The 24,212-nt window shown below is 52.5% G+C and overlaps 2 protein-coding genes across 18 annotated transcripts in view; one reads left to right on the forward strand and one right to left on the reverse strand.

Annotated features, from left to right (window-relative positions):
• Positions 1-1,436: 1,436 nt before the first annotated feature.
• EMP3 (epithelial membrane protein 3) lies at positions 1,437-7,024 on the reverse strand. Its single transcript, XM_003915815.5, has 5 exons — positions 6,743-7,024; positions 5,427-5,519; positions 4,408-4,510; positions 2,504-2,644; positions 1,437-1,692 (listed from the first exon to the last, which is right to left on the reverse strand). The coding sequence occupies exons 2-5, from the start codon at positions 5,502-5,504 to the stop codon at positions 1,523-1,525; spliced, it is 492 nt and encodes a 163-aa protein (XP_003915864.1). The 5' UTR covers positions 5,505-5,519; positions 6,743-7,024; the 3' UTR covers positions 1,437-1,522.
• A 1,473-nt stretch (positions 7,025-8,497) lies between these two features.
• Positions 8,498-24,212, forward strand: part of CCDC114 (coiled-coil domain containing 114) — a 29,433-nt gene continuing 13,718 nt past the window's right edge. For 3 of the 17 annotated variants that reach the window (XM_021931252.2, XM_021931253.2, XM_021931254.2), the window contains exons 1-6: positions 8,498-8,520; positions 12,034-12,126; positions 13,611-13,710; positions 13,870-14,059; positions 19,141-19,263; positions 19,591-19,704. In XM_021931252.2, the coding sequence (XP_021786944.2) occupies positions 12,057-12,126; positions 13,611-13,710; positions 13,870-14,059; positions 19,141-19,263; positions 19,591-19,704 (597 nt within the window). In that variant the 5' untranslated portion in view covers positions 8,498-8,520; positions 12,034-12,056. Of the gene's footprint in view, positions 8,521-8,616; positions 8,697-10,307; positions 10,427-10,545; positions 11,036-11,058; positions 11,672-11,711; positions 12,127-13,610; positions 13,711-13,869; positions 14,060-19,140; positions 19,264-19,590; positions 19,705-24,212 lie in introns of those variants that run through there. The other 14 variants (XM_021931256.2, XM_021931257.2, XM_031659092.1 and 11 more) reach the window with 14 other exon arrangements.

Raw genomic sequence — 24,212 nt, forward strand, 5'->3', positions numbered from 1 at the left:
ACTCTTGTTGCCCAGGCTGGAATGCAATGGTGTGATCTTGGCTCACTGCAACCTCCATCTCCTGGATTCAAGTGATTCTCCTGCCTCAGCCTCCCGAGTAGCTGGGATTACAGGCGCCTGCCACCATGCCTGGCTGATTTTTTGTATTTTCAGTAGAGATGGGGTTTCACCATGTTGGCCAGGCTGGTCTCGAACTCCTGACCTCAGGTGATCCACCCACCTCAGCCTCCCAAAGTGCTGGGATTACAGGTGTGAGCCACCAAACCCGGTCTGTGCAGATTGTTAACTGCACAAAGGAACACAGCCACGACTGGGTGGCTGTAAGATCCAGCTCATACCCCTGCATGTGTCCTGGTGTGGGGCTGGGTCAGCAAGAAGAAGGGGTGCCTTCTAATTTTTGCTAACGTGTCATATGGGCTAGAGCCAGCCTTTGGAGAGAGGGGAAGTCTCCCTCTCTAGGACCCCAAATGTTCAGTCCCTAGAGAGGGAGACTGGGCCAGGCGTGGTGGCTCACGCCTATAATCCCAGCACTCTGGGAGGCTGAGGTGGGTGGATCACCTGAGGTCAGGAGTTCGAGACCAGCCTGGCCAACATGGTGAAACCCCGTCTCTACTAAAGATACAAAAATTAGCCAGGCATGGTGGTGGGCGCCTGTAATCCCAGCTGCTCAGGAGGCTGAGGCAGGAGAATTGCTTGAACCCGGGAGGCGGAGGTAGCAGTGAGTGAAGATCACGCCACTGCACTCCAGCCTGGGTGACAGAACGAGAACTCCGTCTCAAAAAGAAGAGAGAGAGAGACTGGTTTCCTAGAGGGAAAAAGAAAGCTCTCTTCCCAAATGGAAAGTTAGTAGAAAGAATAAAGAGTCCAAAGTTAGCCAGGTGTGGTGGCTCGTGCCTGTAGTCCCAGCTACTCGGGAGGCTGAGGCAGGAGAATCGCTTGAACCGGGAGGCGGAGGTTGCAGTGAGCCGAGATCGCACCACTGCACTCCAGCCTGGACAAAAAGAAAAGAGTCCAACAATCTAGAAACACACACTATGCCCGGGGCTCTGAGAGAGAGCAACAGAGTGACAGAAGCTTGGGCAAAGAGACAGGACTGACTGGTCACCGCAGGCTTCCTATCCTAAGAGGGTTTGCTGGGACCCAGAATCCAGGTTCTTCCCAGAAGTGTCAGAAGGTCTAGATTCAGGTGCCTCTCAGAGGTCTCTTGGGCCTTGAGAGGGGAAGGCCCAGGCTCTTGGGTCTGTGGGAGGGAAACGGTGACTGGGGTCCTGGCTCCTGTGTCCTCGGGAAGAAGGGATAGGGGGCTGGGAGATGGGCATTCTGAGGGCTGAGCAGCTGGTGGTGGGAACCCTATTAGGTTCAGGAGAAGTCAAGCGTGCGCAGCCTGGGGCCCTGGAGGCGGAAGGAAGGAAGGAAGGAAGGAGATCAAGGCAGAGCCCGCGGTAAAACAGTTTTATTTTCTGGAGGACGCGCGGCGAGGGGGGCCGGGAGCGGGCGGGGGCCGCCGGGCGAGGCGGGGCGCTCACTCCCGCTTCCGCAGGTGGATGTAGATGATGCCGCTGACCAGGGCGAGGGGGAAGGCCACCCAGGCCAGGGCGAAGCAGTATCCGAAGCTGCCGCCTCGCGGGTGCTTCGCTAGGATCTCCTCGGCATGAATGGCATAGATCAAGGCCCCAGTAAACACCGCCACGCCTGCGGAAGACGAAAATCACGCGTCACGCAGTGCCCCTCAAGAAGACTACATTTCCCAATATCCCATGGGGGCAAAGAAACGCGGGAGGGCGAGTGGGCAGCGCCATTGCCTGCTGGGAGTTGTGGTTCTCTCTCCCCAGCGCCGTGCAACTGCAGCGCGGCCTTAGGTAACCGATTTAATCTCTCTAGGTCCGATAATATCTATCCATCCAAGGAATACTTTTGAATGTGTTTCTATAAGACAAACATGCAGTAGTAAATTAATAAAGCAAGAGAGAGGCTTTGCAAGAACCTAGAAAAATAATGTTCCCCAAACTGAGGACTATGATTAAGTTAGCCCTTTGCACCTTAAGTCAAAAAATTAAAAAGTAAGCAAAACTCCTTGAAGTGTCTGATGCACAATAGGCACGCGAGAAACAGCAGTTGACCGACATAAATATCATTACTATTATGATTCAGAGCTCTCTACTGAGGTACTAATTAGCTTATCCCCCAACGTCACCCCCAATCCCTGGGACCAAAACTATTTACCTATACCTCCTTCCCCAGCCCGGGCTCCCTGAAGCTCTAAGTTCCCTGATGACTCATAGGCACAAGCCACAACTATCATTAGCCACTGAAAACTACAAGTCCCAGCAATCCCTGGGGGCAGAGAGGTAGCCCACGGAGGCACCTCTTGTGGCTCTTGGGGTGTTGAAAATTGTTTTCTTCTGCGAGAAGCCCATTCTCAGGGCCCCCAGCATCTTGACGCACCCCACTTCCCTTTTGCTCAATTCTTGGGGGATTAGGGGTGGGGAGGGGCAGTGCTTACTGGTGCAAAGCTGGCAGAGGCCGGTGGCATAGAAGAGACCTCCTCGTCGCATTGTGTAGAGCTGGAACATGAACAGGATGAAGGACAGACAGCAGAGAATGAGGGAGAGCACCATGAGGACCTGCACCGCCTTCAGCCAGCCTGCAGTCAGGAGGACACAGAAGGGGACATCACGGTGGGTCCAGAGTGCCAGCTCCACCTGATTGCTCACCATGTGACCCTTCTCTGCCCCATCCCTGCTCCTGTTTAGACCCATACAAGCTCACTTAGATTATTGCTTATGTTGACCTTGAGCCCTGTTACCTTGCTAAATTCCTGTCTCAGTTCTAGTAGTTGCTTTGCAGATTTTTATTTTATTTATTTATTTATTTATTTTTTTAGACCAGGTCTTGCTCTGTTGCCCAAGCTGGAATTCAGTGGTGCAATCATGGCTCACTGCAGCCTTGTCCTCCAGGGTTCAAGAAATTCTCTCACCCCTGCTCCTGAGTAGCTGGGGTCACAGGCACAAGCCACCACACCTGGGTAATTTTTAAATTTCTTGTAGAGACAGCGTTTCCCTATGTTGTCCAGGCTGGTCTTGAACTCCTGGGCTCAAGTGATCCTTCCTCCTCAGCCTCCCAAGGTGCTGGGATTACAGGTGCGAGCCACTGTGCCTGTCCACTTTGCAGAATTTTAATGGATTTTCTACAACATGTTTACTGGGAATAGAGACACTTTTTCCTAATTTATTTCCCATGCCTTTTATTTATTTTTCTTGCCTTCTTGCATTGGCTACTCCAGTAAAACGTTGAATAGAAGTGGTAAGAGCAGACCACTTCCTTTAATCTTAGTTTTGCATTAAATCTTTCACATAGAACTTTAGATAGATGCAGCTCTATTTCTTTAGCACTCCAATGCACCTGGCCCCGCCCCTTTAGCACCTTAAGTGGTTTCAGCCCCATTCCCTTGGAACTTGGATGAAATGGTCCCAGGCATCCATTCAGAGCACCAGCCCCATCTCCTTAAGGCTTTTGAAAAATACTCTTGGGATCAGAATCTTGGGAGGTTTTTCTCTATTCTTTTTTTTTTTTTTTTTTAAGATGGAGTCTTACTCTGTCGCCCAGGCTGGAGTGCAGTACTGCAATCTCAGCTCACTGCAACTTCCACCTCCCGGTTCAAGAGATTCTCCTGCCTCAGTCTCCCGAGTAGCTGGGACTACAGGCGTATGACACCATGCCTGGCTAATTTTTTTGTATTTTTAGTAGAGACGGGAATTCATCATCTTGGCCAGGCTGGTCTCAAACTCCTGGCCTCATGATCCACCCGCCTTGGCCTCCCCTCTCTATTCTTTAAACCTATAGCATGCCGTCTCACCCTTTCTGAGTCAGAGAAGGAGGCTTTTATCTATATGGCCTCTTCAGAACAGGAGGTACTGGCTGGACGCGGTGGTTCATGTCTGTAATCTTAGCACTTTGGAAGGCCGAGGCAGGTGGATCACCTGAAGTCAGAAGTTTAAGACCAGCCTGGCCAACGTGGTGAAATCCTGTCTCTACTAAAAATACAAAATTAGTCAGGCATGGTGGCACACACTTGCAGTCCCAGCTACTCGGGAGGCTGAGACAGGATAATTGCTCGGAACTGGGAGGCAGAGGTTGCAGTGAGCCGAGATTGCACCACTGCACTCCAGCCTGGGCAACAAGAGGAAAACTCCGTCTCAAAAAAAAAAAAAAGAAAAAGAAAAAAAACCAAGACGTAGGTACATCCAGACAGGCGGGACATGCATTAGCCCTAGGCACTCAGCAACTCAGGCCTGGACCCCGCCCACTCCAACTTTGTTGGGGGAGGGTTCCCAATCTTGGTTCCCTGAGGACACTAAGGGTTTCCCTTCCCCTTTGAAGACCAGTTCCGCCGCCCTCACCCCTCACCATTCTCGCTGACGTTACTGCAGGCCCACGTTTTGGTGTCATTGTTCCACGTGCAGTCGTACCAGAGATTCAGGGACTCTTTCCCGGGGAGAGTCCACCAGGACTGAGATGGACAGAGAATGAAACAAGGGGCAGGGTTAGGAAAGGGGAGGGCACAGGGTCAGGGAGACTGTGGGAAGGGCTGGGAAAAGGGTGGGGTATCTGGGATGGGGCAGAACTGGGGAGAGCTAGGATTTAATATGAGAGGGGGTAGGGTCAGGATAGGGAGGAGGCATCGGAGGTAGAGCTAAAAGGGTTAACCTGGTGGTTCACGCCTATAATCCCAGCACTGTGGGAGGCTGAGGCAGGCGGATCACTTGAGGCCAGGGGTTCGAGACCAGCCTGGGCAACATGGTGAAACCCCGTCTCTACCAAAATAAAAAAAAATTAGCCGGGCGTGGTGGCAGGTGCCTCTAATCTCAGTGCTCATGGGGCTGGAGAATCGCTTGAACCGGGAGGCTAAGGTTGCAGTGAGCCGAGATCGCACCACTGCACTCCAGCCTGGGGGACAGAGTGAGACCCTGTCTCAAAATAAATAAAATAAAGGCCGGGCACGGTGGCTCAAGCCTGTAATCGCAGCACTTTGGGAGGCCGAGATGGGCAGATCACAAGGTCAGGAGATTGAGACCATCCTGGCTAACATGGTGAAACCCCGTCTCTACTAAAAAAATACAAAAAACTAGCCGGGCGAGGTGGCGGATGTCTGTAGTCCCAGCTACTCGGGAGGCTGAGGCAGGAGAATGGCGTAAACCCGGGAGGCGGAGCTTGCAGTGAGCTGAGATCCGGCCACTGCACTCCAGCCTGGGCAACAGAGCCAGACTCCGTCTCAAAAAAAAAAAAAAAAAATAAATAAATAAATGAATAAATAAAATATAAAATAAATACTAGGTAAAGGGGGCGGGGCCAGAGTGCCTTTAGAGGAGGGGTGTGGCAAGATTCCAAAGGGGAGCAGAAGGGCCCTGAGCTCCAAGTAGGCTTACCTTGTCCAAAGTGGCCACAAAAAGCAGGATGAGAATGAGGATGTGAAGGGCTGAGACCACCAGCAAGAGGAGTGACATGGCTGCGGTGGAAGCCTGGGGAGGGGGAGCAGGGGACGGAGTCTCAAGAGGTTGGCACAGCCCAGGCACAGTGGCTCACGCCTATAATCCCAGCACTTTGGGAGGCTGAGGCAGGTGGATCACTTGAGGTCAGGAGATCGAGACCAGCCTGGCCAACATAGTGAAACCCCATCTCTACTAAAAATACAAAATTAGCTGGGTGTGGTGGTGCACGCCTGTAATCCCAGCTACTCAGGAGGCTGAGACAGGAAAGTCACTGGAATCCGGGAGGCGAAGGTTGCAATGAGCTGAGATCGTGCCATTGCACTCCAGCCTGGGTGACAGAGCAAGACTGTCTCAAAAAAAAAAAAAAAAAAGGCACAAAGGCAGGTGAGATGTCTCCTGATGGAGGAAGGGCTTGGGTGCAGACTCCTGGGTCTCTCAGGGAGGAGGCCGCTGGGGCCTGGATTCCTGAGTTCCCCATTGGCTGGAGGGGTGGAGAGGGCCAGAGGTGGATTCTTGGGGTCCTTGAATGAGGAGGACTCACAATGTGGCTCCTTTCTCCCCAGAACCCTGTCTCTGGGTTACATACAGGCCAGATGGTGAAAATTCAAGTTGAGACCCCCGCCCCAAACCCTGATGTATCAGGATGGAGGAGCTGTCCCCAGCGACAGGCATCCTTGACTCACACCACTCCTCTCCTGGGGTGAGGGGAGGAGGGGGACCTGGTGAGTCATCTGGTGACTCATTCCTGCTCCCCCCCATCTCTAAGCACCAGGGAAACCCCAGCCTCTGGCTATGTCCACGAGGTCCTCACCCCACCCTGCTGCCAGACTGGTGACTGCTGGACATCTTCTGGAGGAAATGGATGGGATTCGCGTTGCGGGGAAGAGAGGCCTGAGAAGGAGTTAGCCTCCCAGGACCCTTTGGTGCCCAGGAACAGGGGACCTAGAGGTCTCCCAGATTTGGGGTGTTCTCATGCAATGCCCTGATCTCAGGGCCCTCAGAGGACAGTGGACACCGCTGAGGAAAAAACTGCAGGAAGTTTTCGGTGGAGGGTTCTGCTGGGACCCCAAAACTTTGCTGGGCCCCACCCCTTCCCATATCCCCACCTCAAGTGCTAAGAGATCACTTATTAAATGACAAGGATTTCCAAGAGTAAGGGGCGTCTCTCCCAGCCTGGGGGTGTCCTTCCCAAACTGCTACATTCCCAAGTAAATTAAGAAGTCCCAGCCCTGAATAACGGACTGGAAACTTACCGAGAGCTGCGAAAAAAGTCAGAGCTGGAGTCGGTCTCGTCCCTCGCTCGGGCCTCCGTGCCCCGCCCTTCTCCTCCCTCCTTTCACCCTCCCGAGGCCCCCGCCTCTCTCACCGCCTTCCTCCCTTGCTCTCCCCTCCAATCCGGAACCCTTTCTCTCTCGCTCGCTCTCCTTCTGCCTCTCCTCTCTTCCTCCTGCCCTCACTGTCTGGGCCGCCTTCTCTCTTGCTCCCGTTTCTCTTTCTGTCCTCCTCGCAATATATACTGACCCTTTTATAAACCCACTTTCACCGCGCCCAGCTGAGGTCCGCCGCCAGTGGGAGGGCCCAGGCACTCCGGTTCCTCTTTCTTTGGGCCCCCACCCAATCCCCTCAGACAGACATCATCTGGGGCTCCCTCCCAGAGTTGAGAGGAGAAACTCTTGGAATGGGGCTCTGGGGAGGGGCAAGCGTCAGGGGTGGGAGGGCCCGATTCTCAGGACCCTTGGGTTTTGAGGTCTTGTCTTGGGACCGGATGTCTGCTTTCCCTGATGGAGCTTGGGGCTGGACAGGAGTCTGGGAAAGGAGGCCAGATTTCTGTGGCATGCATTGAGATTGGGCTGATGAAGTTGGCCCCGTGGTGGGGGTTAGAGGATGGGAGATGAAGTTTGTGAAACCCGGCAGGGCATTGTGGCTCACGCCTGTAATCCCAGCACTTTTGGGAGGCCGAGACGGGCAGATCATCTGAGGTCAGGAGCTCGAGACCAGCCTGGCCAACATGGTGGAAACCCGTCTCTATCAAAAATACAAAAATGAGCCGGGCGTGGTGGCGGGCGACTGTAATCCCAGCTACTCGGGAGGCTGAGCCACAAGAATCGCTTGAACGCGAGAGGTGGAGGCTGCAGTGAGCTGAGTTTGCACCACTGCCCTCCAGCCTGGGCGACAAAGTGAGACTCTGTGGCCAAAAAAAAAAAAAAAAAAAAAAAAAAAAAGAAATGCGTGAAACTCTGGAAGGCGGGGAGGAGGAGACAGAAGTTAAGAATCCCAGCGCCATCATTTCCTGGCTCAGTGACTGAGCCAATTATTTCACCCACCTGGGCTCCAGTATCTTAGTCTATGTCAAGAGTATAATAATACTGACAAAATACTAATACTGATAATAATAATTCTGATACTTATGCTGAATAAATAAGGTAATACTGGTACACTCACACACCTAAGCTGTTCCTTCATCAAACATTTATTGAACATGTACTCTGATCTAGGAGTTAATAATGAAAACAGACACGACCCCTGCTGGTATTATGGAGTTTGTCTTCTAGTAGAGGAAGACAGACAAGAGAAAACATCAATGATGAAGATAAATCTCAGCTAGGGATAACTGCCTTGCAAAACAAATACAATAGGCTGGACGCGGTGGCTCATGCCTGTAATCTCAGCACTTTGGGAGGCCGAGGCTGGAGGATCACCTGAGGTCAGAAGTTCAAGACCAGCCTGGCCAACATGGTGAAACCCTGTCTCTACTAAAAATACAAAAACTAGCTGGGCGTGGTAGTGGGCGCCTGTAATCCAAGCTACTCGGGAGGCTGAGACAGGAGAATTGCTTGAACCTGGGAGGCGGAGGTTGCAGTGAGCTGAAATCATGCTACTGCACTCCAGCCTGGGTGACAGAGCAAGACTCCATCTCAAAAAAAGAAAGAAAAAGAAATAAATAATAAATCAAACAGAGTGATGGAGATAATGACGGAGTGCAGGGGAGACTACTTGAAACAGGAGAATCAGGGAAGGCGTCTTGGAGGAGGTAAAATTTGAGCTGAAGACAGGAGTCATTTGAACGCTGGGGTCGGGGAGCAGTGGGGGGAAGTAGGGGGAAGAGGAAGTGCAAAAGCTCTTAAAGCTTTTGAGAACAAGCTCAGGTTGTTCAGGGAGCAGACAGAAGGGCCAGTGTGGCTGGCACATAGGGAGACACAGGGAATGGTAAGAAGGGAAATCAAAGGGTGCCCTTGAAGACTAGGGGAGGGGCTTGGATTTCATTCTAAGTGCAGTGGGAAGCCATTAGGTTTTAACGGAGTGTAGTACCAAAATTTTTTTTTTTTTTTTTGAAATGAAGTCTCGCTCTGTCATCCAGGCTGGAGTGCAGTGGCATGATCTCAGCTCACTGCAACCTCCACCTCCTGGGTTCAAGCAATTCTCCTGCCTCAGCCTCCTGAGTAGCTGGGATTGCAGGTGCCTGCTACCATGCCTGGCCAATTTTTGTATTTTTAGTAGAGACGGGGTTTCTCCATATTGGCCAGGCTGGCCTCGAACTCCTGACCTCGTGATCTGCCCGCCTTGGCCTCCCAACGTGATGGGATTACAGGTGTGAGCCACCGTGCCCAGCCTCAAAGGTTTAATGTTAATTATTATTATTCATTTTGGGGATATTAAATTAGGATGGGGGTGATGATTACTATGTACACGAGTCTCTGGGGAGGGGACCAGGTGTCCAAGACTCTGATAAATTGAGAGCAGGGGAATTCAAATCCTGGATCCAGGGAAAGGAACTGGATGATGGGATGTTTGGGTATCTGATGGGCCAGAGCTGGGTTTGGGATAGCTGTTGGTGATTTGAGGGATGGACAGTTCAGTGCCTGGCTGGGTACCCCGAGACCTGGAAGCTGGGATACCAGTATAGTACAGACTGTAGAGCCACACTGGTTGGACTCAAAATCCAAGCTGTTTTACTAATTGGCTGTGTAATTTTTGGCAAGTTACTAATAACTTCTCTATGCCTCAGTTTCTTCATCTGAAAAATAGATAATAGTAAATACATTATAGGGCAGTTCTTAGGGTAGTGCTAGTCATATCAGGCATTGGGGCTCTGAGTGGAGTCAGTACTGGGGGACCCTGATTCAGGGTCTCTAGGAGTTGGGGAAGGGGCAAATTCTTGGGTCCACTGGGTCTCAAGGCTAAAGTTGGGAATTGAAAATGAGGGTCCCTGGGGGAGGAGAATAAATAGTTTCAAACTTAAGTGCCCGAGAGGGACAGAAACTGGGGTCTGCACTCAGATCCCTACGGAAGTTGTAAAGTCTGAGTCACTGAAGGAAAAATTAGGGGCTGGGGAGACATGTGTTCCTTTTGGGGTGCAGGAAAAGAGGGCTCCATCTTCTTGAGGCGACTAGGGGGAGCTAGGGGCTAGGAAGATGGAAACTTGAGCCGGGAAGGTGAAAAACACGAGTCTAGGACTCAGAATCAAGTTCTCTGAGTGGAATCGGCGCCAGGCTTGGGTACCATGGGGCTATTAGGGGGGGTCCCCACACTACGGCTATGTAGAAGGGGAAGAATCAGGGGATCTGAAGGTGGCGGCGGGATCCCCCCATCCTGGGCCTCCGAGACTTTGAGCTGAGCTGAGCTGAGCGTACGCAGGCCGCTTCCTCCCACAGGAAACCGCAGGCGTCGGGCACACCCAGCCTGCAGGGAGAGGCGCCCACTGCCCGCCCGCCCGGGGAGGCCCACGTGGGCAGCAACCTCCGCGGAGGGGGCGTGCCTTACAGAGCGAGTGGGTGTAACCAGCGGGGGCGTGGCCGGAAAGCGGGGGCGGTACGGAGTGCCCGAGGCCCCGCCCGCTTCCGCCTTCCAGCGCGCGGACGTGGTAGGGGGCCAAGGGTTTTTGGCGGCTTCCCGGGAAGCCGTTGGTCGCGGTTGCGTAGTGAATCGCTGAGGCTGTGGTGAGCGCTCCTTCTCCCAGCAACTGGCGGCTTCGGCACCGCCTTCCTTCCTATGAATCCTTAATTTAATGTGGTCATAGTCATCTTAAGACATGCACCTCTTCGGCCCCGTCTTGTAGGACCTCGGCCCGGCCTGGAGGGCTTCCATACAGGTCCCCGCAGGCTCTTTCAGCTCCCGCCGCTTCCAGGACCGCGGTACTACCGAGACCTCAGCCTCGAGCTCCCCAGGACCGTTCCGACCTCCCGCAGGCCTTCCAGGCCTGAGCGCCTCCCGATTAGCCCGCCCTTCACCTGCCTCCCACCAGGCCCCTCGTTAGGCCTTCCAAACGCGACCCGCGCAGCCCGCCTCTTACGGGGAAGCCCCTTCCCTCGCCAGCCCCGAGGTCCCGCCCTTTACGGGTGCCCGTGCCACTCGCCTAGTCAGCTCAGAAGCCCCGCCCTTTACAAGTGCCCGTGCCCCTCCCCTCGCCAGTTCCGAAGCCCGGCCCTGTACACTGTTCGTGCCCCATCCCTCGCCGTCTCCGAAGCCCGTCCTGTACAGGTGGCCGTGCCCTTACCCTCGCAGGCTCCGAAGCCCCGCCCCTGAAGTTCCTCCCACTCTCTTCACAGGTCTCAGCTCCGCCCATCACAGCTCCCTACGGCACGCCCCTCTCAGGCCTCACACGCCCCTCCCCCGCGCAGGGCTCCGCAGCCCCGGTCCACAGGCCCTCCTGGCTCCGCCCCTCGCAAGACCTCCCCGCCCATCAATTTTGTTTGTTTGTTTATTGAGAAGGAGTCTCGCTGTCGCCAAGGCTGGAGTGCAGTGGCGCGATCTCGGCTCACTGCAATCTCTGCCTCCCAGGTTCAAGCGATTCTCCTGCCTCAGTCTCCAGAGTAGCTAGCTGGGACTACAGGCACGAGTCGCCACGTCTAGCTAATTTTTGTACTTTTAGTAGAGACGGGTTTCACCATGTTGGCCAGGCTGGTCTCGAACTCCTGACCTCAAGTGATGCATCCGCCTCGGCCTCCCAAAGTGCTGGGATTACAGGCGTGAGCCACCGCGCCTGGCCTCGCCCATCAGTTCTAAGTCCGTGGGAACCCTGCAGGTCTACGCCTCGCATCCTTCTCCGCCCTTCCATAGTTTCTCCGGCGGCCTCGGTCCCTCCCTGGCCACTGTCCTCAGTCCTCATTGGTCCCTTATCTCCCCAGTAACCAGACCACAACACTGAGCTTGGAGCACCAAGAACAGGTCAGGCCCGTCGGCAGGTAGGGCCCAGGACTCCCCCGACCCTGCCCAACCCCCCTACAGCAGGCCGGGGTTTCCCTCTCCCCTGCGACCAAACAGCCTGGCCTCGGATATCCTGAGAGCCCAGGAGACCTGTCCCCTGCCAAACCCGCGCCAGAATCAGAGCCGAGACGCAAGACCCAGAGTGTGAGAAGTGGGAGGGCGGGAGAGGTGTGGCGAGGCCTGAGAGAGGTCCCCCTCCAACCCCTCTTGGAGGAATGAGGCCAGCGTGGTTCTAGGGTCACCCCCTTTCAATTCCCAGTCGCTCTCAGTTCATTGCCCACCCTCCTCTGGACTCTGGCTCGCCTGCTGTCTGAAGGGTCTTGTATGTCCATCCCTACAGGAGCCCCACCTTCTTTGGCCAGGATGCCTTTGGGACGCTTGTCAGGGAGCGCCCGCTCCGAGGAGGGAAGCGAAGCCTTTCTGGAGGGAATGGGTAATTCATTCATTGTTAATATCACTCACCCATTCTTTTCCAGCCCCCAGCTTTCCCCAGTTCCAGGTCCTGTAGGGAGGGAGAGAGCGTGTCTGTCCAGGGGCGCCCTCTGGTGGGAAGAGACATGCGCCCTGAGGGAGGTGGGGCGGGCACCACCGTGGGTGGGCCAAGCCTGGGCGGTGGGGCAGGCTGGAGACTTCAGGCAGCAGAAGTTTGAGTGGGGCCCAGAACTCCCCGTGGGAATTGCCAAGGGGAGAAGGAAGGAAGGAAGGGTGTTTCTGCAGAGGTGATAGAATGTGGCTAGAGGAGACTTTCTCAGCCTCAGTACTGTTGACTTTTGGGTGGGATAATTCTTTGTTGTGGCGGCAGTCCTGTGTGTTGTAGGATGCCAAGCAGTGTGCATGGCCTCTACTCACTGGATACCAGTAGCCCCTCCCTTCCCCACAAGTCATGGTAATGACAAATGCCTCCAGGCTGGGCGTGCTGGCTCATGCCTGTAATCCCAGCACTTTGGTAAGCTGAAGAAGGAGGATCACTTGAGCCCAGGAGTTCAAGACCAGCCTGAGCAATACAGTGAGACCTCATCTCTACAAAAAAATAAATAAATAAAATTAGCCAGGTCTGATGGTGTGCACCTGTAATCCCAGCTACCCGGGAGGCTGAGGTGGGAGGATCACTTGAGTCTGCGAGGTGGAGGCTGCAGTGAGCTGAGACTGTCACTGCGCTCCAGCCTGAGGGACAGAATGAGACCCTGTCTAGAAAAAATAAGTCTCCAGACACTGCAAATGTTTTTGGAAGGCAGAATCACCCCCGATTGAAAATTACTGGGCCTTTGGAGGTGGGGAGCATGTGGGCAAGGCTGGAGAGGTGGGTAAGGTCAGGTCATTTGGCGTCTTGGATCCCAGGCTGAGGTGCTGAGACTTTATCCTGCAGGTGCTGGGGCATCATGGGAGGCCTGTGAGGGGTAGGGTCTGCTATGGGTGGGGTAGGGCCGGCTGTGGGTGTAGAGAGACCCTCTGGGACTGTGCGGGAAGGCTGGAAATTGAGAGAAAGGTTGAGGTGATGGTCCAGGTAGGAGAGGATGAGGCCGAGCCCAGGAATGGGTTGAGAGAGGGAGGAGGGAAGAGGATGGGGCTGAGGGCTGCTGATGGTGGGGAGAAAAGGAGGGAGGGAGCAAGAGCCTTCCCAGTTCCGGGTGGTGTGCCCAGGTCCCAGAAGACCCAGAGGCCTTCCAGAAGTGCCCCTGGTGGGATGGGAGTGGGTTTTAGGGGAAAAATCCCTGAGTTCAGTTTTGGGTATGGAGGGATGAGGAAGCTCGAGGGATCCTGGAACTGAGGTGCATTCCTAGAGGGATGTTGGGGGCTGGATCTGCAGTTCAGTTGCAGTTTGTGAGACCCCAAAGGGAGCAGAATTCCTAGGTCCTGGGTTGGAAGGAGCTGGTGGCCAGGATCCCTACTGAGTCCCTTGGCCGGCCCTGTTCTCAGTGGATTGGGAGCTGAGTAGGCTGCAGCGCCAATGCAAGGTGATGGAAGGGGAGAGGCGGGCCTACAGCAAGGAAGTCCACCAGCGCATCAACAAGCAACTGTGAGCTGGGTGCCTGGGCCCTGAGCTGGGGAGGAGGGGGTCAGAGGGGCTGGAAGCTAGACTCCTGGGTCTGAGGGGGAGCGCAGGAGCAGTGTGTCCTGCCGTTAGCAATGCTGAGTTCTGCCCCCTTACTGGCCCGCTACCTCCCTTCCTGGGTAGCGAGGAGATCCGGCGCTTGGAGGAGGTACAGGGCAATCTCCAGGTGCAGATCAGCGCAGCCCAGAACCAGGTCAAGCGGCTTCGGGACAGTGAGCGGCTGGAGAACATGGACCGCCTGCTGAAGGGCCGGGACCAGGTGCAGGCAGAGATCGAGGAGCTGCAGGAGCAGACCAGGGCCCTGGACAAGCAGGTGGGTTCGAGATGGGGTTCTGCAGATCCTGCTCACAGGCAAGTGTTGTAACCTCTCTGAGCCTTAGCGTCCTCATGTGAAATTGGGGTTATTGGGCCAGGCGTAGTGGCTCATGCCTGTAATCCCAGCACTTTGGGAGGCTGAGGCAGGCAGATCACTTGAGGTCAGGAGTTCGAGACCAGCCTGGCAAACGTGGTGAAACCCCGTCTCTACAAAAAAAACAAAAATTAGCCAGGCATGGTGGCACATGCCTGTAATCCCAGCTACTAGGGAGGCTGAGGCAGGAGAATCGTTTAAACCCGGGGGGCAGAGGTTTCAGTGAACCAAGATTGTGCCACTGCACTCCAGCCTGGGCAACAGAGCAAGACTGTCTTAAAAAAATAAAAAAATAAGGGCTATTGAAAGCATCCATCTGGTAGAGTTGTGTTCAGTGGAAATATAGATGTTTGCTGCTTTAGCACAGTCCCAGGCATTCGCAAACAGGACTGGTGAGGTTAAGCAGGAAAGAGTCGTGTGGTAGAGTCCCCAAAACCTGCATTAGAGTCCTGGCCCTGCCATCGGAGCTCTGTGACCCCGGGCGGGCAGGTTTTCACCTCTCTGGGGCCTAGTTTCTTCATCTGCAAACGAGGATGGTGGTAATGCCGCAGTCTAGACAGGTTGCGGATCCCATCTGTTTCAGGACCTTGCTATTTGACCTTGCGAACAATGTGATTTTTCTAGGCCAGTGATCTGTCAAGTTTTTATGACCGTGACTCATGAGGTGTAGCTCATACACACCAAGATGCATACAGATGTAAACACACACACACATATTAATATATCTGAAACAGAAGTTTTAGCAAATAATATATATATATATATATTTTTTTTTTTTATGTGGAATTCATTCTGCTAAATTCTGGTCTACCCTTCATTTAAAAAACCAGTTTGTGAGTTGGGCACAGTGGTGCGTGTCTTGAGGCTGAGGGGGCAGGACTACTTGAGCCCAGGAGTTTGAGGCTTCAATGAGTTATGAGTGCCCCACTGCACTCCAGCCTGGGCAACAGAGAGAGACCCACTTTCTTTTTCTTTTACTTTTATTTATTTATTTATTTTTGAGACAAAGTCTTGCTCTATCACCCAGGCTGGAGTGCAGTGGCAGGATCTTGGCTCACTGCAACCTCCGCCTCCTAGGTCAAGCCATCCTCCTGCCTCAGCCTCCTGAGCAACTGGGACTACAGGCACGTGCTACCAAGCCCAGCTAATTTTTGTATTTTTGGTAGAGACGGGGTTTCGCCATGTTGGCCAGGCTGGTTTCAAATTCGTGGCCTCAGGTGATCCACTCACCTTGACCTCCCAAAGTGTTGGGATGATAAGCGTGAGCCATTGTGCCTGGCCCAGACCCCCTTTCAAAAACAAAAAACAGCGGTGTGGCCACAGGTAAGGCATCCGCAAGTCAAGGAATCCCACCTGCAGAAACTGGCAAAGGCAAGGAATGGAAAGACAAGTTTCTCTCAGACTGGGAGAAAGTATCTGCAAAGCATGCATCTGATAGAGAACTTGTGTCCAGAATATATTAAGAACTTGCCCAAACTCCATTAAAAAGACGGACCATACCAAGTGTTGGTAAGGATGAGGAGGAAGTAGAACTCTCATACTCCACTGGTGGGAATGTGGAATGGCACACTACTCTTCGTACACAGTTTGGCAGGTTTTTTTTTTTTTTCTTAGACGAAGTCTCACTCTGCCACTCAGGCTGGAGTGCAATGGCACAATGTCAACTCACTACAACCTCTGTCTCCTGGGTTCAAACATTCTCCTGTCTCAGCCTCCCGAGTAGCTGAGATTACAGGTGTGTGCCACCACTCCCAGCTAATTTTTATATTTTTATTTTTATTTTTTCATTTCATTTATTTTTTTTTGTTTTGAGACTGAGTCTCGCTCTGTCGCCCAGGCTGGAGTGCAGTGGTGAGATCTTGGCTCACTGCAAGCTCTGCCTCCCGGGTTCAGGCCATTCTCCTGCCTCAGCCTCCTGAGTAGCTGGGACTACAGGCGCCCGCCACGACGCCTGGCTAATTTTTTTTTGTATTTTTAGTAGAGACGGGGTTTCACCGTGTTAGCTAGGAAGGTCTTGATCTCCTGACCTCGTGATCTGCCCACCTCAGCCTCCCAAAGTGCTGGGATTACAGGCGTGAGCCACTGCGCCCTGCTTTATATTTTTAGTAGAGAGCGGGGGGTTTCACCATGTTGGCCAGGCTGGTCTTGAACTCCTGCCCTCAAGTGATCCACCCTCCTTGGCCTTCCAAAGTGCTGAGATTACAGAGGTGGGCCACCACGCCTGGCCCAGTTTGGCAGTTGCCAAAAACCAAAACGTATACTTGACGATATGATTCAGACATTCCACAATTCAGACATTCCACATTCAGTTGTTTACCCAAGAGGAAAGAAAGCCCATGTCCATATAACGAATTTTACGTGAATATTCGTAATAACCCAACTTGATTTGTAAAATCGAAAACGGAAACAACCCAAATGTCCTAAAAGGGCAGACGAGCAAATCAGGTCTATAGCTACGCAAATGGAATGTGACTCATGAATAAAAGGAACCCGGCTATTGATACACACAACATGGGTGGATCTCAAAATAACTATTCTGAGTGAAAGAAACCAGATAGCCCCTTTGATCCCCAAAAGAGTCCATACTATACAATTCCATTAATATAAAATTCCAGGGTTGTAAGATACACGCCAATCCTCAGTTATTTTTGTCGAGGGCTGATCACGCAGGTCGGGAGATCAAGACCATCCTACAACACAGTGAAACCCCGCCTCTACTAAAAATACAAATATATATATATTAAGCTAGCTGGGTGGCGGTGCCTGCAGTCTTCAGCTAGCACAGCCAGCCGGGAGGCTGAGGCAGGAGAATGGCGCTGAACCCGGGAGCGGAAGCAGTGAAGTTGAGATCGCCACTACACTGCAGCCTGGCGACAAAGTGAGACCGTCAAAAAAAAAAAAAAAAAAAAATTCTGGAAAATGCAAACCAATCTATAGTGACGGAAAACAGATGAGTGATTGCTGGGGGAGACTTGACTGCAGGAAGAGAATGAGGTGAGGAACTACAAAAGGGCACGAGGAAACTTTTAGGGGTGATGGATATTTTCACTATTTTATGTCAAAACATATCAAATTATACAGTTTGTTTGTTTGTTTATTTATTTATTTATTTAGAGATGGAGTCTCGCTCTGTCACCCAGGCTGGAGTGCAGTGGCGCAATCTCAGCTCACTGCAGTCTCCACCTCCCAGGTTCAAGCAATTCTTCTGCCTCAGCCTCCCGGGTAGTTGGGACTACAGGTGCCTGCCACCGTGCCTGGCTGATTTCATATTTTTAGTAGAGACAGGGTTTTGCCATGTTGGCCAGGCTGGTCTTGAACTCCTGACCTCAGGTGATCTGCCCACCTCGGCCTCCCAAAGTGCTGGGATTACAGGTGTGAGCCACCGTGCCCAGCCCAAATTATACACTAAATATGTGCAGTTTTACCGTATGTCATCTATTCTTTAATAAAGCAATTATTGAGACAGGAGGATTGCTTGAGTCTGGCCTGGGAGGTGGAGGCTGCAGTGAGCTGTGATGGTACCACTGTACTCAGCCTGGGTGACAGAGTGAGACCCTGTCTCTAAAAAAAAAAAGAAAAAAAAGGAAGAAAATTTTGTTGGGATTCATGTGCAGTTGAAAAAATGCAGAGATATCCCTTGTACACTTTGCTGCATTTTCCCCCAGTGTCAACATTTTGGGTATTTCTTTTTCGAGGTGGAGTCTTGCTCAGTCACCCAAGTTGGAGTGCAGTGGTGCAATCTTGGCTCTTTGCAGTCTCCACCTCCCAGGCCAGGCTCAAGTGATTGTCGTGCCTCAGCCACCCGAGTAGCTGGGATTACAGGCACATGCCATTACGCCCAGCTAAGTTTTGTATTTTTAGTAGAGACGAGGTTTCACCATGTTGGCCAAACTGGTCTCGAACTCCTGACCTCAGGTGATCCACTCGCCTCGGCCTCCCAAAGTGCTGGGATTACAGGCGTGAGCCACCGCGCCTGGCCAACATATGAGTTTTTACGGGACATGATTAAACCCATAGCAGAACACAAATTGAAGTGTTAAGCAATTCATTTGTCTGTTTAGTCCGCATGTTATGTTGAATACCTTCTTTGTCTCAGACACGGAGAAAACACAAGACTCTCTGTCCTCATGGAACCCCCAGTTTGCTTGGAGACACACAGCACACCCCAATAAGTACCGATGAATACAGAAATGAGGACAGATTGGAAGCTGGTTTTAGGCATAAGCAGACCCAGGGATACTAATGTCATTGGGTTCGTTCTCACCATCTCTCCAACTCTCATCTCCACTTCTGTCCACTGGCCTCATCCTCCCAGGATCCTCCCTGTGGTGGGGCTATGACAGGAGAAGTCCTGGAATCCCACCCTTCTCATGTGCTTCCCCCGACTATCAGTCAGAGCCGGGCGCTGTGGCTCTTGCCTGTAATCCCAGTACTTTGGGAGGCCAAGGCGGGTGGATCACTTGAGGTCAGGAGTTCGAGACCAGCCCGGCCAACATGATGAAACCCCATCTCTACTAAAAATACAAAAATTAGCTGGGTGTGATGTACGTGCCTGTAATCCCAGCTACTCGGGAGGTTGAGGCACGAGAATTGCTTGAGCCTGGGAGGTGGAGGTTGCAGTGAGCCAAGATCACACCACTGCACACTCCAGCCTGGGCGACAGAGCAAGACTCTGTCTCATTAAAAAAAAAAAAAAAAAAAAGGAAACGAGTCAGGCTGGCTCCATGGGGTCGCATTCCCATCTCTAGGCCAGTCCCTGTGAGTGTCCAGACCTGGGTCCTGTGGCTGACAGGGTGACACACTGTGGGTGGAAGGCCCACCAGAACCACATGGAGGGCTGGATAGTGTCAGCAGAAGGGTAGATGTTATTCTGGGGCTACAGGGACAGCAGATGTCTGCCATGCTTAGCGACTCATTTTCCCTCGGCCATTTAATCTCTCCCACATTCAGGCAACCATAAACAGGTACTGTCCTCTTTCTTCTAGATCCAGGAGTGGGAGACACGGATCTTTACCCACAGTAAGAATGTCAGGTCCTCGGGATTCGTCCTGGATCAGAAGGTCAAGATCAGGCGAAGGATCAGGATCCTAGAAGACCAGTTGGACAGGGTGAGGGTCAGCCTCCTGGTCCCTCGACCTGAATTGTGGGGTTATGGGAAGAACGGGGCATGGTCGTTGGGCTCTGGAAATGGTGGACAGTGTGTGCACATGTGTGTCAGGACACAGGATTCTGGAGGGATGGAGGTTCCCAAGGAAAGGAGACTGATGGGTCCTTACAGGGGAGTGGACATTGATTTCAGGAACCCCAAAAAACTGATGTTTCTCAGGAAACAGGCCGGCCCCACCTCTGATAAGCATCTCCTCCTTGGCTGAGCTTGGAGGAGGCAGGCAGGCCTGGCCTCAGACCCACTCTTCCATCCGCCTTTCTACTCCCAGGTCACCTGTCACTTTGACAACCAGCTGGTGCGGAACGCAGCCCTGCGGGAGGAGCTGGATCTGCTGCGGATCGACAGGAACCGCTGTCTGAACGTGGACCGCAAGCTGAAGAAGGTCAGTGGCCCTGAAATCCGGGGGAGGAGAGAGGGACCTCTGCCCCGGTCCTCCCCACAGCTGTTTGCCCTTCCTGCTCTAGCACTCAGGCCTCAAGTATGGAATTGACTAGAGCTGTAGGCTTGCTTTAGTCCAGAAGGCATGGAAGCCTGGGAAATGTTGGAGGACACTTCCAACAAAAAAGTGGCCTCATTTATAGTTGTAGAAAGCAGAGTGTCATTCTGAATAGTATCACCCAGGGGAATCTATTGCCTGACTATTGCAAGACCATTTATTATACATTCCACGGGGATCTTTTGAAGAACCAGCCCTGTCCCCTCTCTTTTGACTTTCTTTCTTTCTGTCTTTCTTTCTTTCTCTCTCTCTTTCTCTTTCTCTTCTCTTTTCTTTCGTTTTGTTGGAGTCTTACTCTGTCACCCAGACTGGAGCACAGTGAGGTAATCTGGGCTCACTGCAGCCTGTGCCTCCCAGATTCAAGCAATTCTCGTGCACCAGCCTCCTGAGGACCTGGGACTACAGGCGTGCACCACCACGCCTAGCTAATTAAAACGATTTTTCTTTTTTTTTTTTGAGACGGAGTCTCACTCTGTTGCACAGGCTGGAGTGCAGTGGTGCGATCTTGGCTCACTGCAAGCTCTGCCTCCCGGGTTCATGCCATTCTCCTGCCTCAGCCTCCTGAGTAGCTGGGACTACAGGTGCCTGCCACCACGCCTGGCTAATTTTTTGTATTTTTAGTAGAGACAGGGTTTCACCGTGTTAGCCAGGATGGTCTCGATCTCCTGACCTCATGATCTGCCTGCCTTGGCCTCCCAAAGTGCTGGGATTACAGGTGTGAGCCACTGCACCTGGCCGATTTTTTTTTTTTGGTAGGGACAGGGTTTCACCATGTTGCCCAGGCTGGTCTTGAGCTCTGGAGCTCAGGTAGTTCGCCTGCCTCAGCCTCCCAAAGTGCTGGGATTAGAGGCATGAGCCACTGCGTCTGGTCTTGACTTTCATTTTGAAATAATTTCAAGTTATAGAAAAGGTGCGAGAATTGTACAAATAACTCCTATATATCTTTCACCAAGTTGATAATTTGCCACATTTATTCTCTTTCTCCCCAACTCTTACTATTTGTGTGTGTAATTATTGTTTTGCTGAAAATAAGTTATTATCCTGATTGCTGAACTGTTTGACAATATGTTGTCGACATTATGCTCCTAAGTACTTTAGTGAGCATTTCCTAAGAACAACGCCATTTACTTAGTGCTGTTATCCAAGTCAGGGACATTAGCATTGTTAGAATTCTAAATAGTCCATATTTCAAGGCACTGATTGTCCCAGTGATGTCCTTTACAGTGAACTTGATTTTCCTACTCTAGGCTCCGGTCCAGAATGCCACGTTGCATTTGGTTGTTCTGGCTCTGTTCATCTGGGTCAGTCCCTTGGGCTTTTTTTTCTCCATGATGTTGACATTTTGGAAGCATCCAGGCCGGTTGTGTTGTGCAATGTCCCCTGACACGGGTTTATCTGGTCTTTTTTTTTTTTTTTTTGAGACGAAGTTTTACTCTTGTCGCCCAGGCTGGAGTGCAATGGTGCAATCTTGGCTCACTACAACCTCCACCTCCCGGGTTCAAGTGATTCTCCTGCCTCAGCCTCCTGAGTAGCTGGGATTACAGGCATGCACCACCACGCCTGGCTAATTTTGTATTTTTAGTAGAGACAGGGTTTCTCCATGTTGGTCAGGCTGGTCTCGAACTCCTGACCTCAGGTGATAAGCCCGCCTCAGCCTCCCAGAGTTCCGGGATTACAGGCGTGAGTCACTGCGCCCGGCCGGTTTCTCTGATATTTCTTCATGATTAGACTTGGTGTCTGCACTTTGGGGGGAATGTCACAGCAGTGATAGTGTGTCCTTCCTGTGCAGGATCTCAGGAGGCACCTGATGTCAGCTTGTCCCATGACTAGTGGTGTTGTCTTTGGTCACTTGGCTAGCCAGGTTTTTGCAATGGAGAGTTTTCCTTTTCGTAGTGAATGTGTGGTCCGTGGGGAGATTCTCTGAGACTGTGTACATATCTTGTCCCCTGACACACCTTCACTCAATCATTTTGTTACGGGATCTTTCGGGCGTCACTTTTCTCGCTGGAAACCTCCTTGGCCAGTGGTGCCTTTGCCCGAGTTCTTGTCCTGTGTCCAGGAAGAAGGAGGTAGGCAGACAAGTGGAGAGGAGCAAGATGAAGAGGAGCTTTATCGAGTGTTAAGACAGCTCAGGGGAGACCTGTAGGGGGCAGCTCCTCTGTAGGCAGGTGGTCTCGTCTAGTGTTCAGCTATCAGCCGTGAGGAGGCCCTGGAGAGGGTGGTTCCTCTTTGCAGGCAGGTTGTTCAGATGTCTGCAGGCCTCTGAAGCTCTCAGCAGAGAGGGTAGCTCCACGGGTGGCCACGGGCAGGCCTGGAGGAGGTGCTGCAAGTCCCCACTCGTTTTGCAGTACTGGCAACCTGGCCCTCCCTGGCCTAAAGGAGGGACCTTACCGGGGACCTGCCCTCTTCTGCCCAGGAATGTGTCTGCCTCCTGCTGCCATTCATGGCACTGGGCTGGACCCCAACCCCTCTCTGAGATCAGAGTGGGTGCAAGAGAGGAGAGAGGCCAAGCAGCAGGAGCAGACACCCCTGAGCCTGCAGGGATCGGGGGGTGCTTTCCTGGGCTCCTGAGGGTGCAGGCTGCAGAGAACTTCAGAGATGCCTAGGTCCTGTGGTTGGGAGGGTGGCCGCAGCGGCGCTCCGGGAGCTCCCACCCTGCCAACTCGGAAGAGGCAGGACCCTCGCTTGTGCCTGGCTGCTGCCTGCTCCCTGGAGTGGGAGGCCTGGGTCTGTAGCTGCGGGTTGGGTGGCTGCAACTGCACCCAGGAGGGCAGACCCTGCCTGCTCCTGACCCCCTGCAGGAGCACAGAGAGGCTCAGATCCACAGCAGCAGTTTGGGCAGCTGTGGCCCTGCCCAGGAGGGCGGGGATCCTGCCTGCTCCGTGGAGCAGAAGGCCTGGGTCTGCAACTGTGGTTCAGATGGCTACAGCTGCATCCGGGGAGCTCCCACCCCAACTCAGAAGGCGCAGGGCTCCCACCGGCTGCATGGAGTGTGCAGCCCCAGCCAGCAGCTACTGCCATCAATTTTAGCATCCATGAATGATTCTTCCCTGAACGGTTATTACTGTAATGGCTGCAAAAGGGTGATTTAAAAAAACTCTATCATTTCTCCCACATTTATAAGATGGCACTTTCCTTAAGGAAACATTTCTCAGCCGGGGGCGGTGGCTCACGCCTGTAATTCCAGCACTTTGGGAGGCTGAGGCAGGCGGATCACCTGAAGTCAGGAGTTTGAGACCAGTCTGGCTAACATGGTGAAACCCCATTTCTACTAAAAATACAAAAAAGTAGCTGGGTGTGGTGGCATGCACCTGTAATCCCAGCTACTTGGGAGGCTGAGGCAGGAGATCACTTGAACCAGGGAGCCGGAGGTTGCAGCGAGCCAAGATTGCGCCATTGCACTCCAGCTTGGGCCATAAGAGTGAAACTCCGTCTCATTGGAAAAAAAAAAAAAAAAAGAAAAAAAACTCTTCTTTCTCCTTGTCAGTGAGCATGAGTGTATTCTGACTTTATAGATGACAATCTGTAACTGCCATTCGTTTTAGTGTTCAAATTGTCCCAGATATGGTTGGGGGGGCCCCTTCAAGCTGGCTTCTGTGGCCTTTGGACACACCCCATCACTTTTCGGGAGTACTTCCTCACTTTCTGGCACAGGAAGATAGCCTAGGTAATCTGGACCTTGTTCTGCCCCATCCCTGGGGTTGGCCATTGTTCTGAGGAGTCCCGATTCTTTCTAGGGAAGAGTAGGTGTGGAGGCACTAAGAGACTTCGTTGCTACTTGGGTGTCATTGCTTTGAGGCCCTTTCTCTGGAGAGAGCTAGGAAGCACACATATTTTATATGTTTTAAAATTCTATTTAGTTTTTGTAGAGATGGGGTCTTACTGTGTTGTCCAGTACTGTGTTGTCCAGACTGCTCTCAAACTCTTGGGCTCAAGTGATTCCCCTGCCTTGGCCTCACAAAGTGTTGGGATTACAGGCATGAGCCACTGCGCCTGGCTGACATATTTTACAATAGTGAGTTCACGTTGATACCTCTGATTCCATTCCGGTACCACCAGGTTTTTCCTGAGCATTCTTCATTTCCTCTTTCTTTTTTGAGATGGAGTCTTGCTCTTGTTGCCCAGGCTAGAGTGCAATGGCGCGATCTTGGCTCACTGTAACCTCCGCCTACTGAGTTCAAGCGATTCTCCTGCCTCAGCCTCCCGAGTAGCTGGGATTACAGGCATGCGCCACCACGCCTGGCTAAGTTTTTGGATTTTTAGTAGAGACGGGGTTTCTCCATGTTGTTGAGGCTGGTCTCGAACTCCCAACCTCAGGTGATCCGCCTGCCTTGGCCTCCCAAAGTGCTGGGATTACACGTATGAGCCACTGCGCCTGGCCTCTTCATTTCATC

Source organism: Papio anubis, chromosome 20 (assembly GCF_008728515.1).
Source record: "Papio anubis isolate 15944 chromosome 20, Panubis1.0, whole genome shotgun sequence".
NCBI classification, from domain to species: Eukaryota; Metazoa; Chordata; class Mammalia; order Primates; family Cercopithecidae; genus Papio; species Papio anubis.

Excerpts from the sequence above, each read along its gene's own strand:
- EMP3 (XM_003915815.5), bottom strand. The coding sequence starts at position 5,504 with ATGTCACTCCTCTTGCTGGTGGTCTCAGCCCTTCACATCCTCATTCTC. Across the intron at positions 4,511-5,426 it reads TTGTGGCCACTTTGGACAAG|TCCTGGTGGACTCTCCCCGG; the intron begins GTAAGCCTACTT and ends TGTCCATCTCAG. Across the intron at positions 1,693-2,503 it reads CCTCTGCCAGCTTTGCACCA|GCGTGGCGGTGTTTACTGGG; the intron begins GTAAGCACTGCC and ends CGTCTTCCGCAG.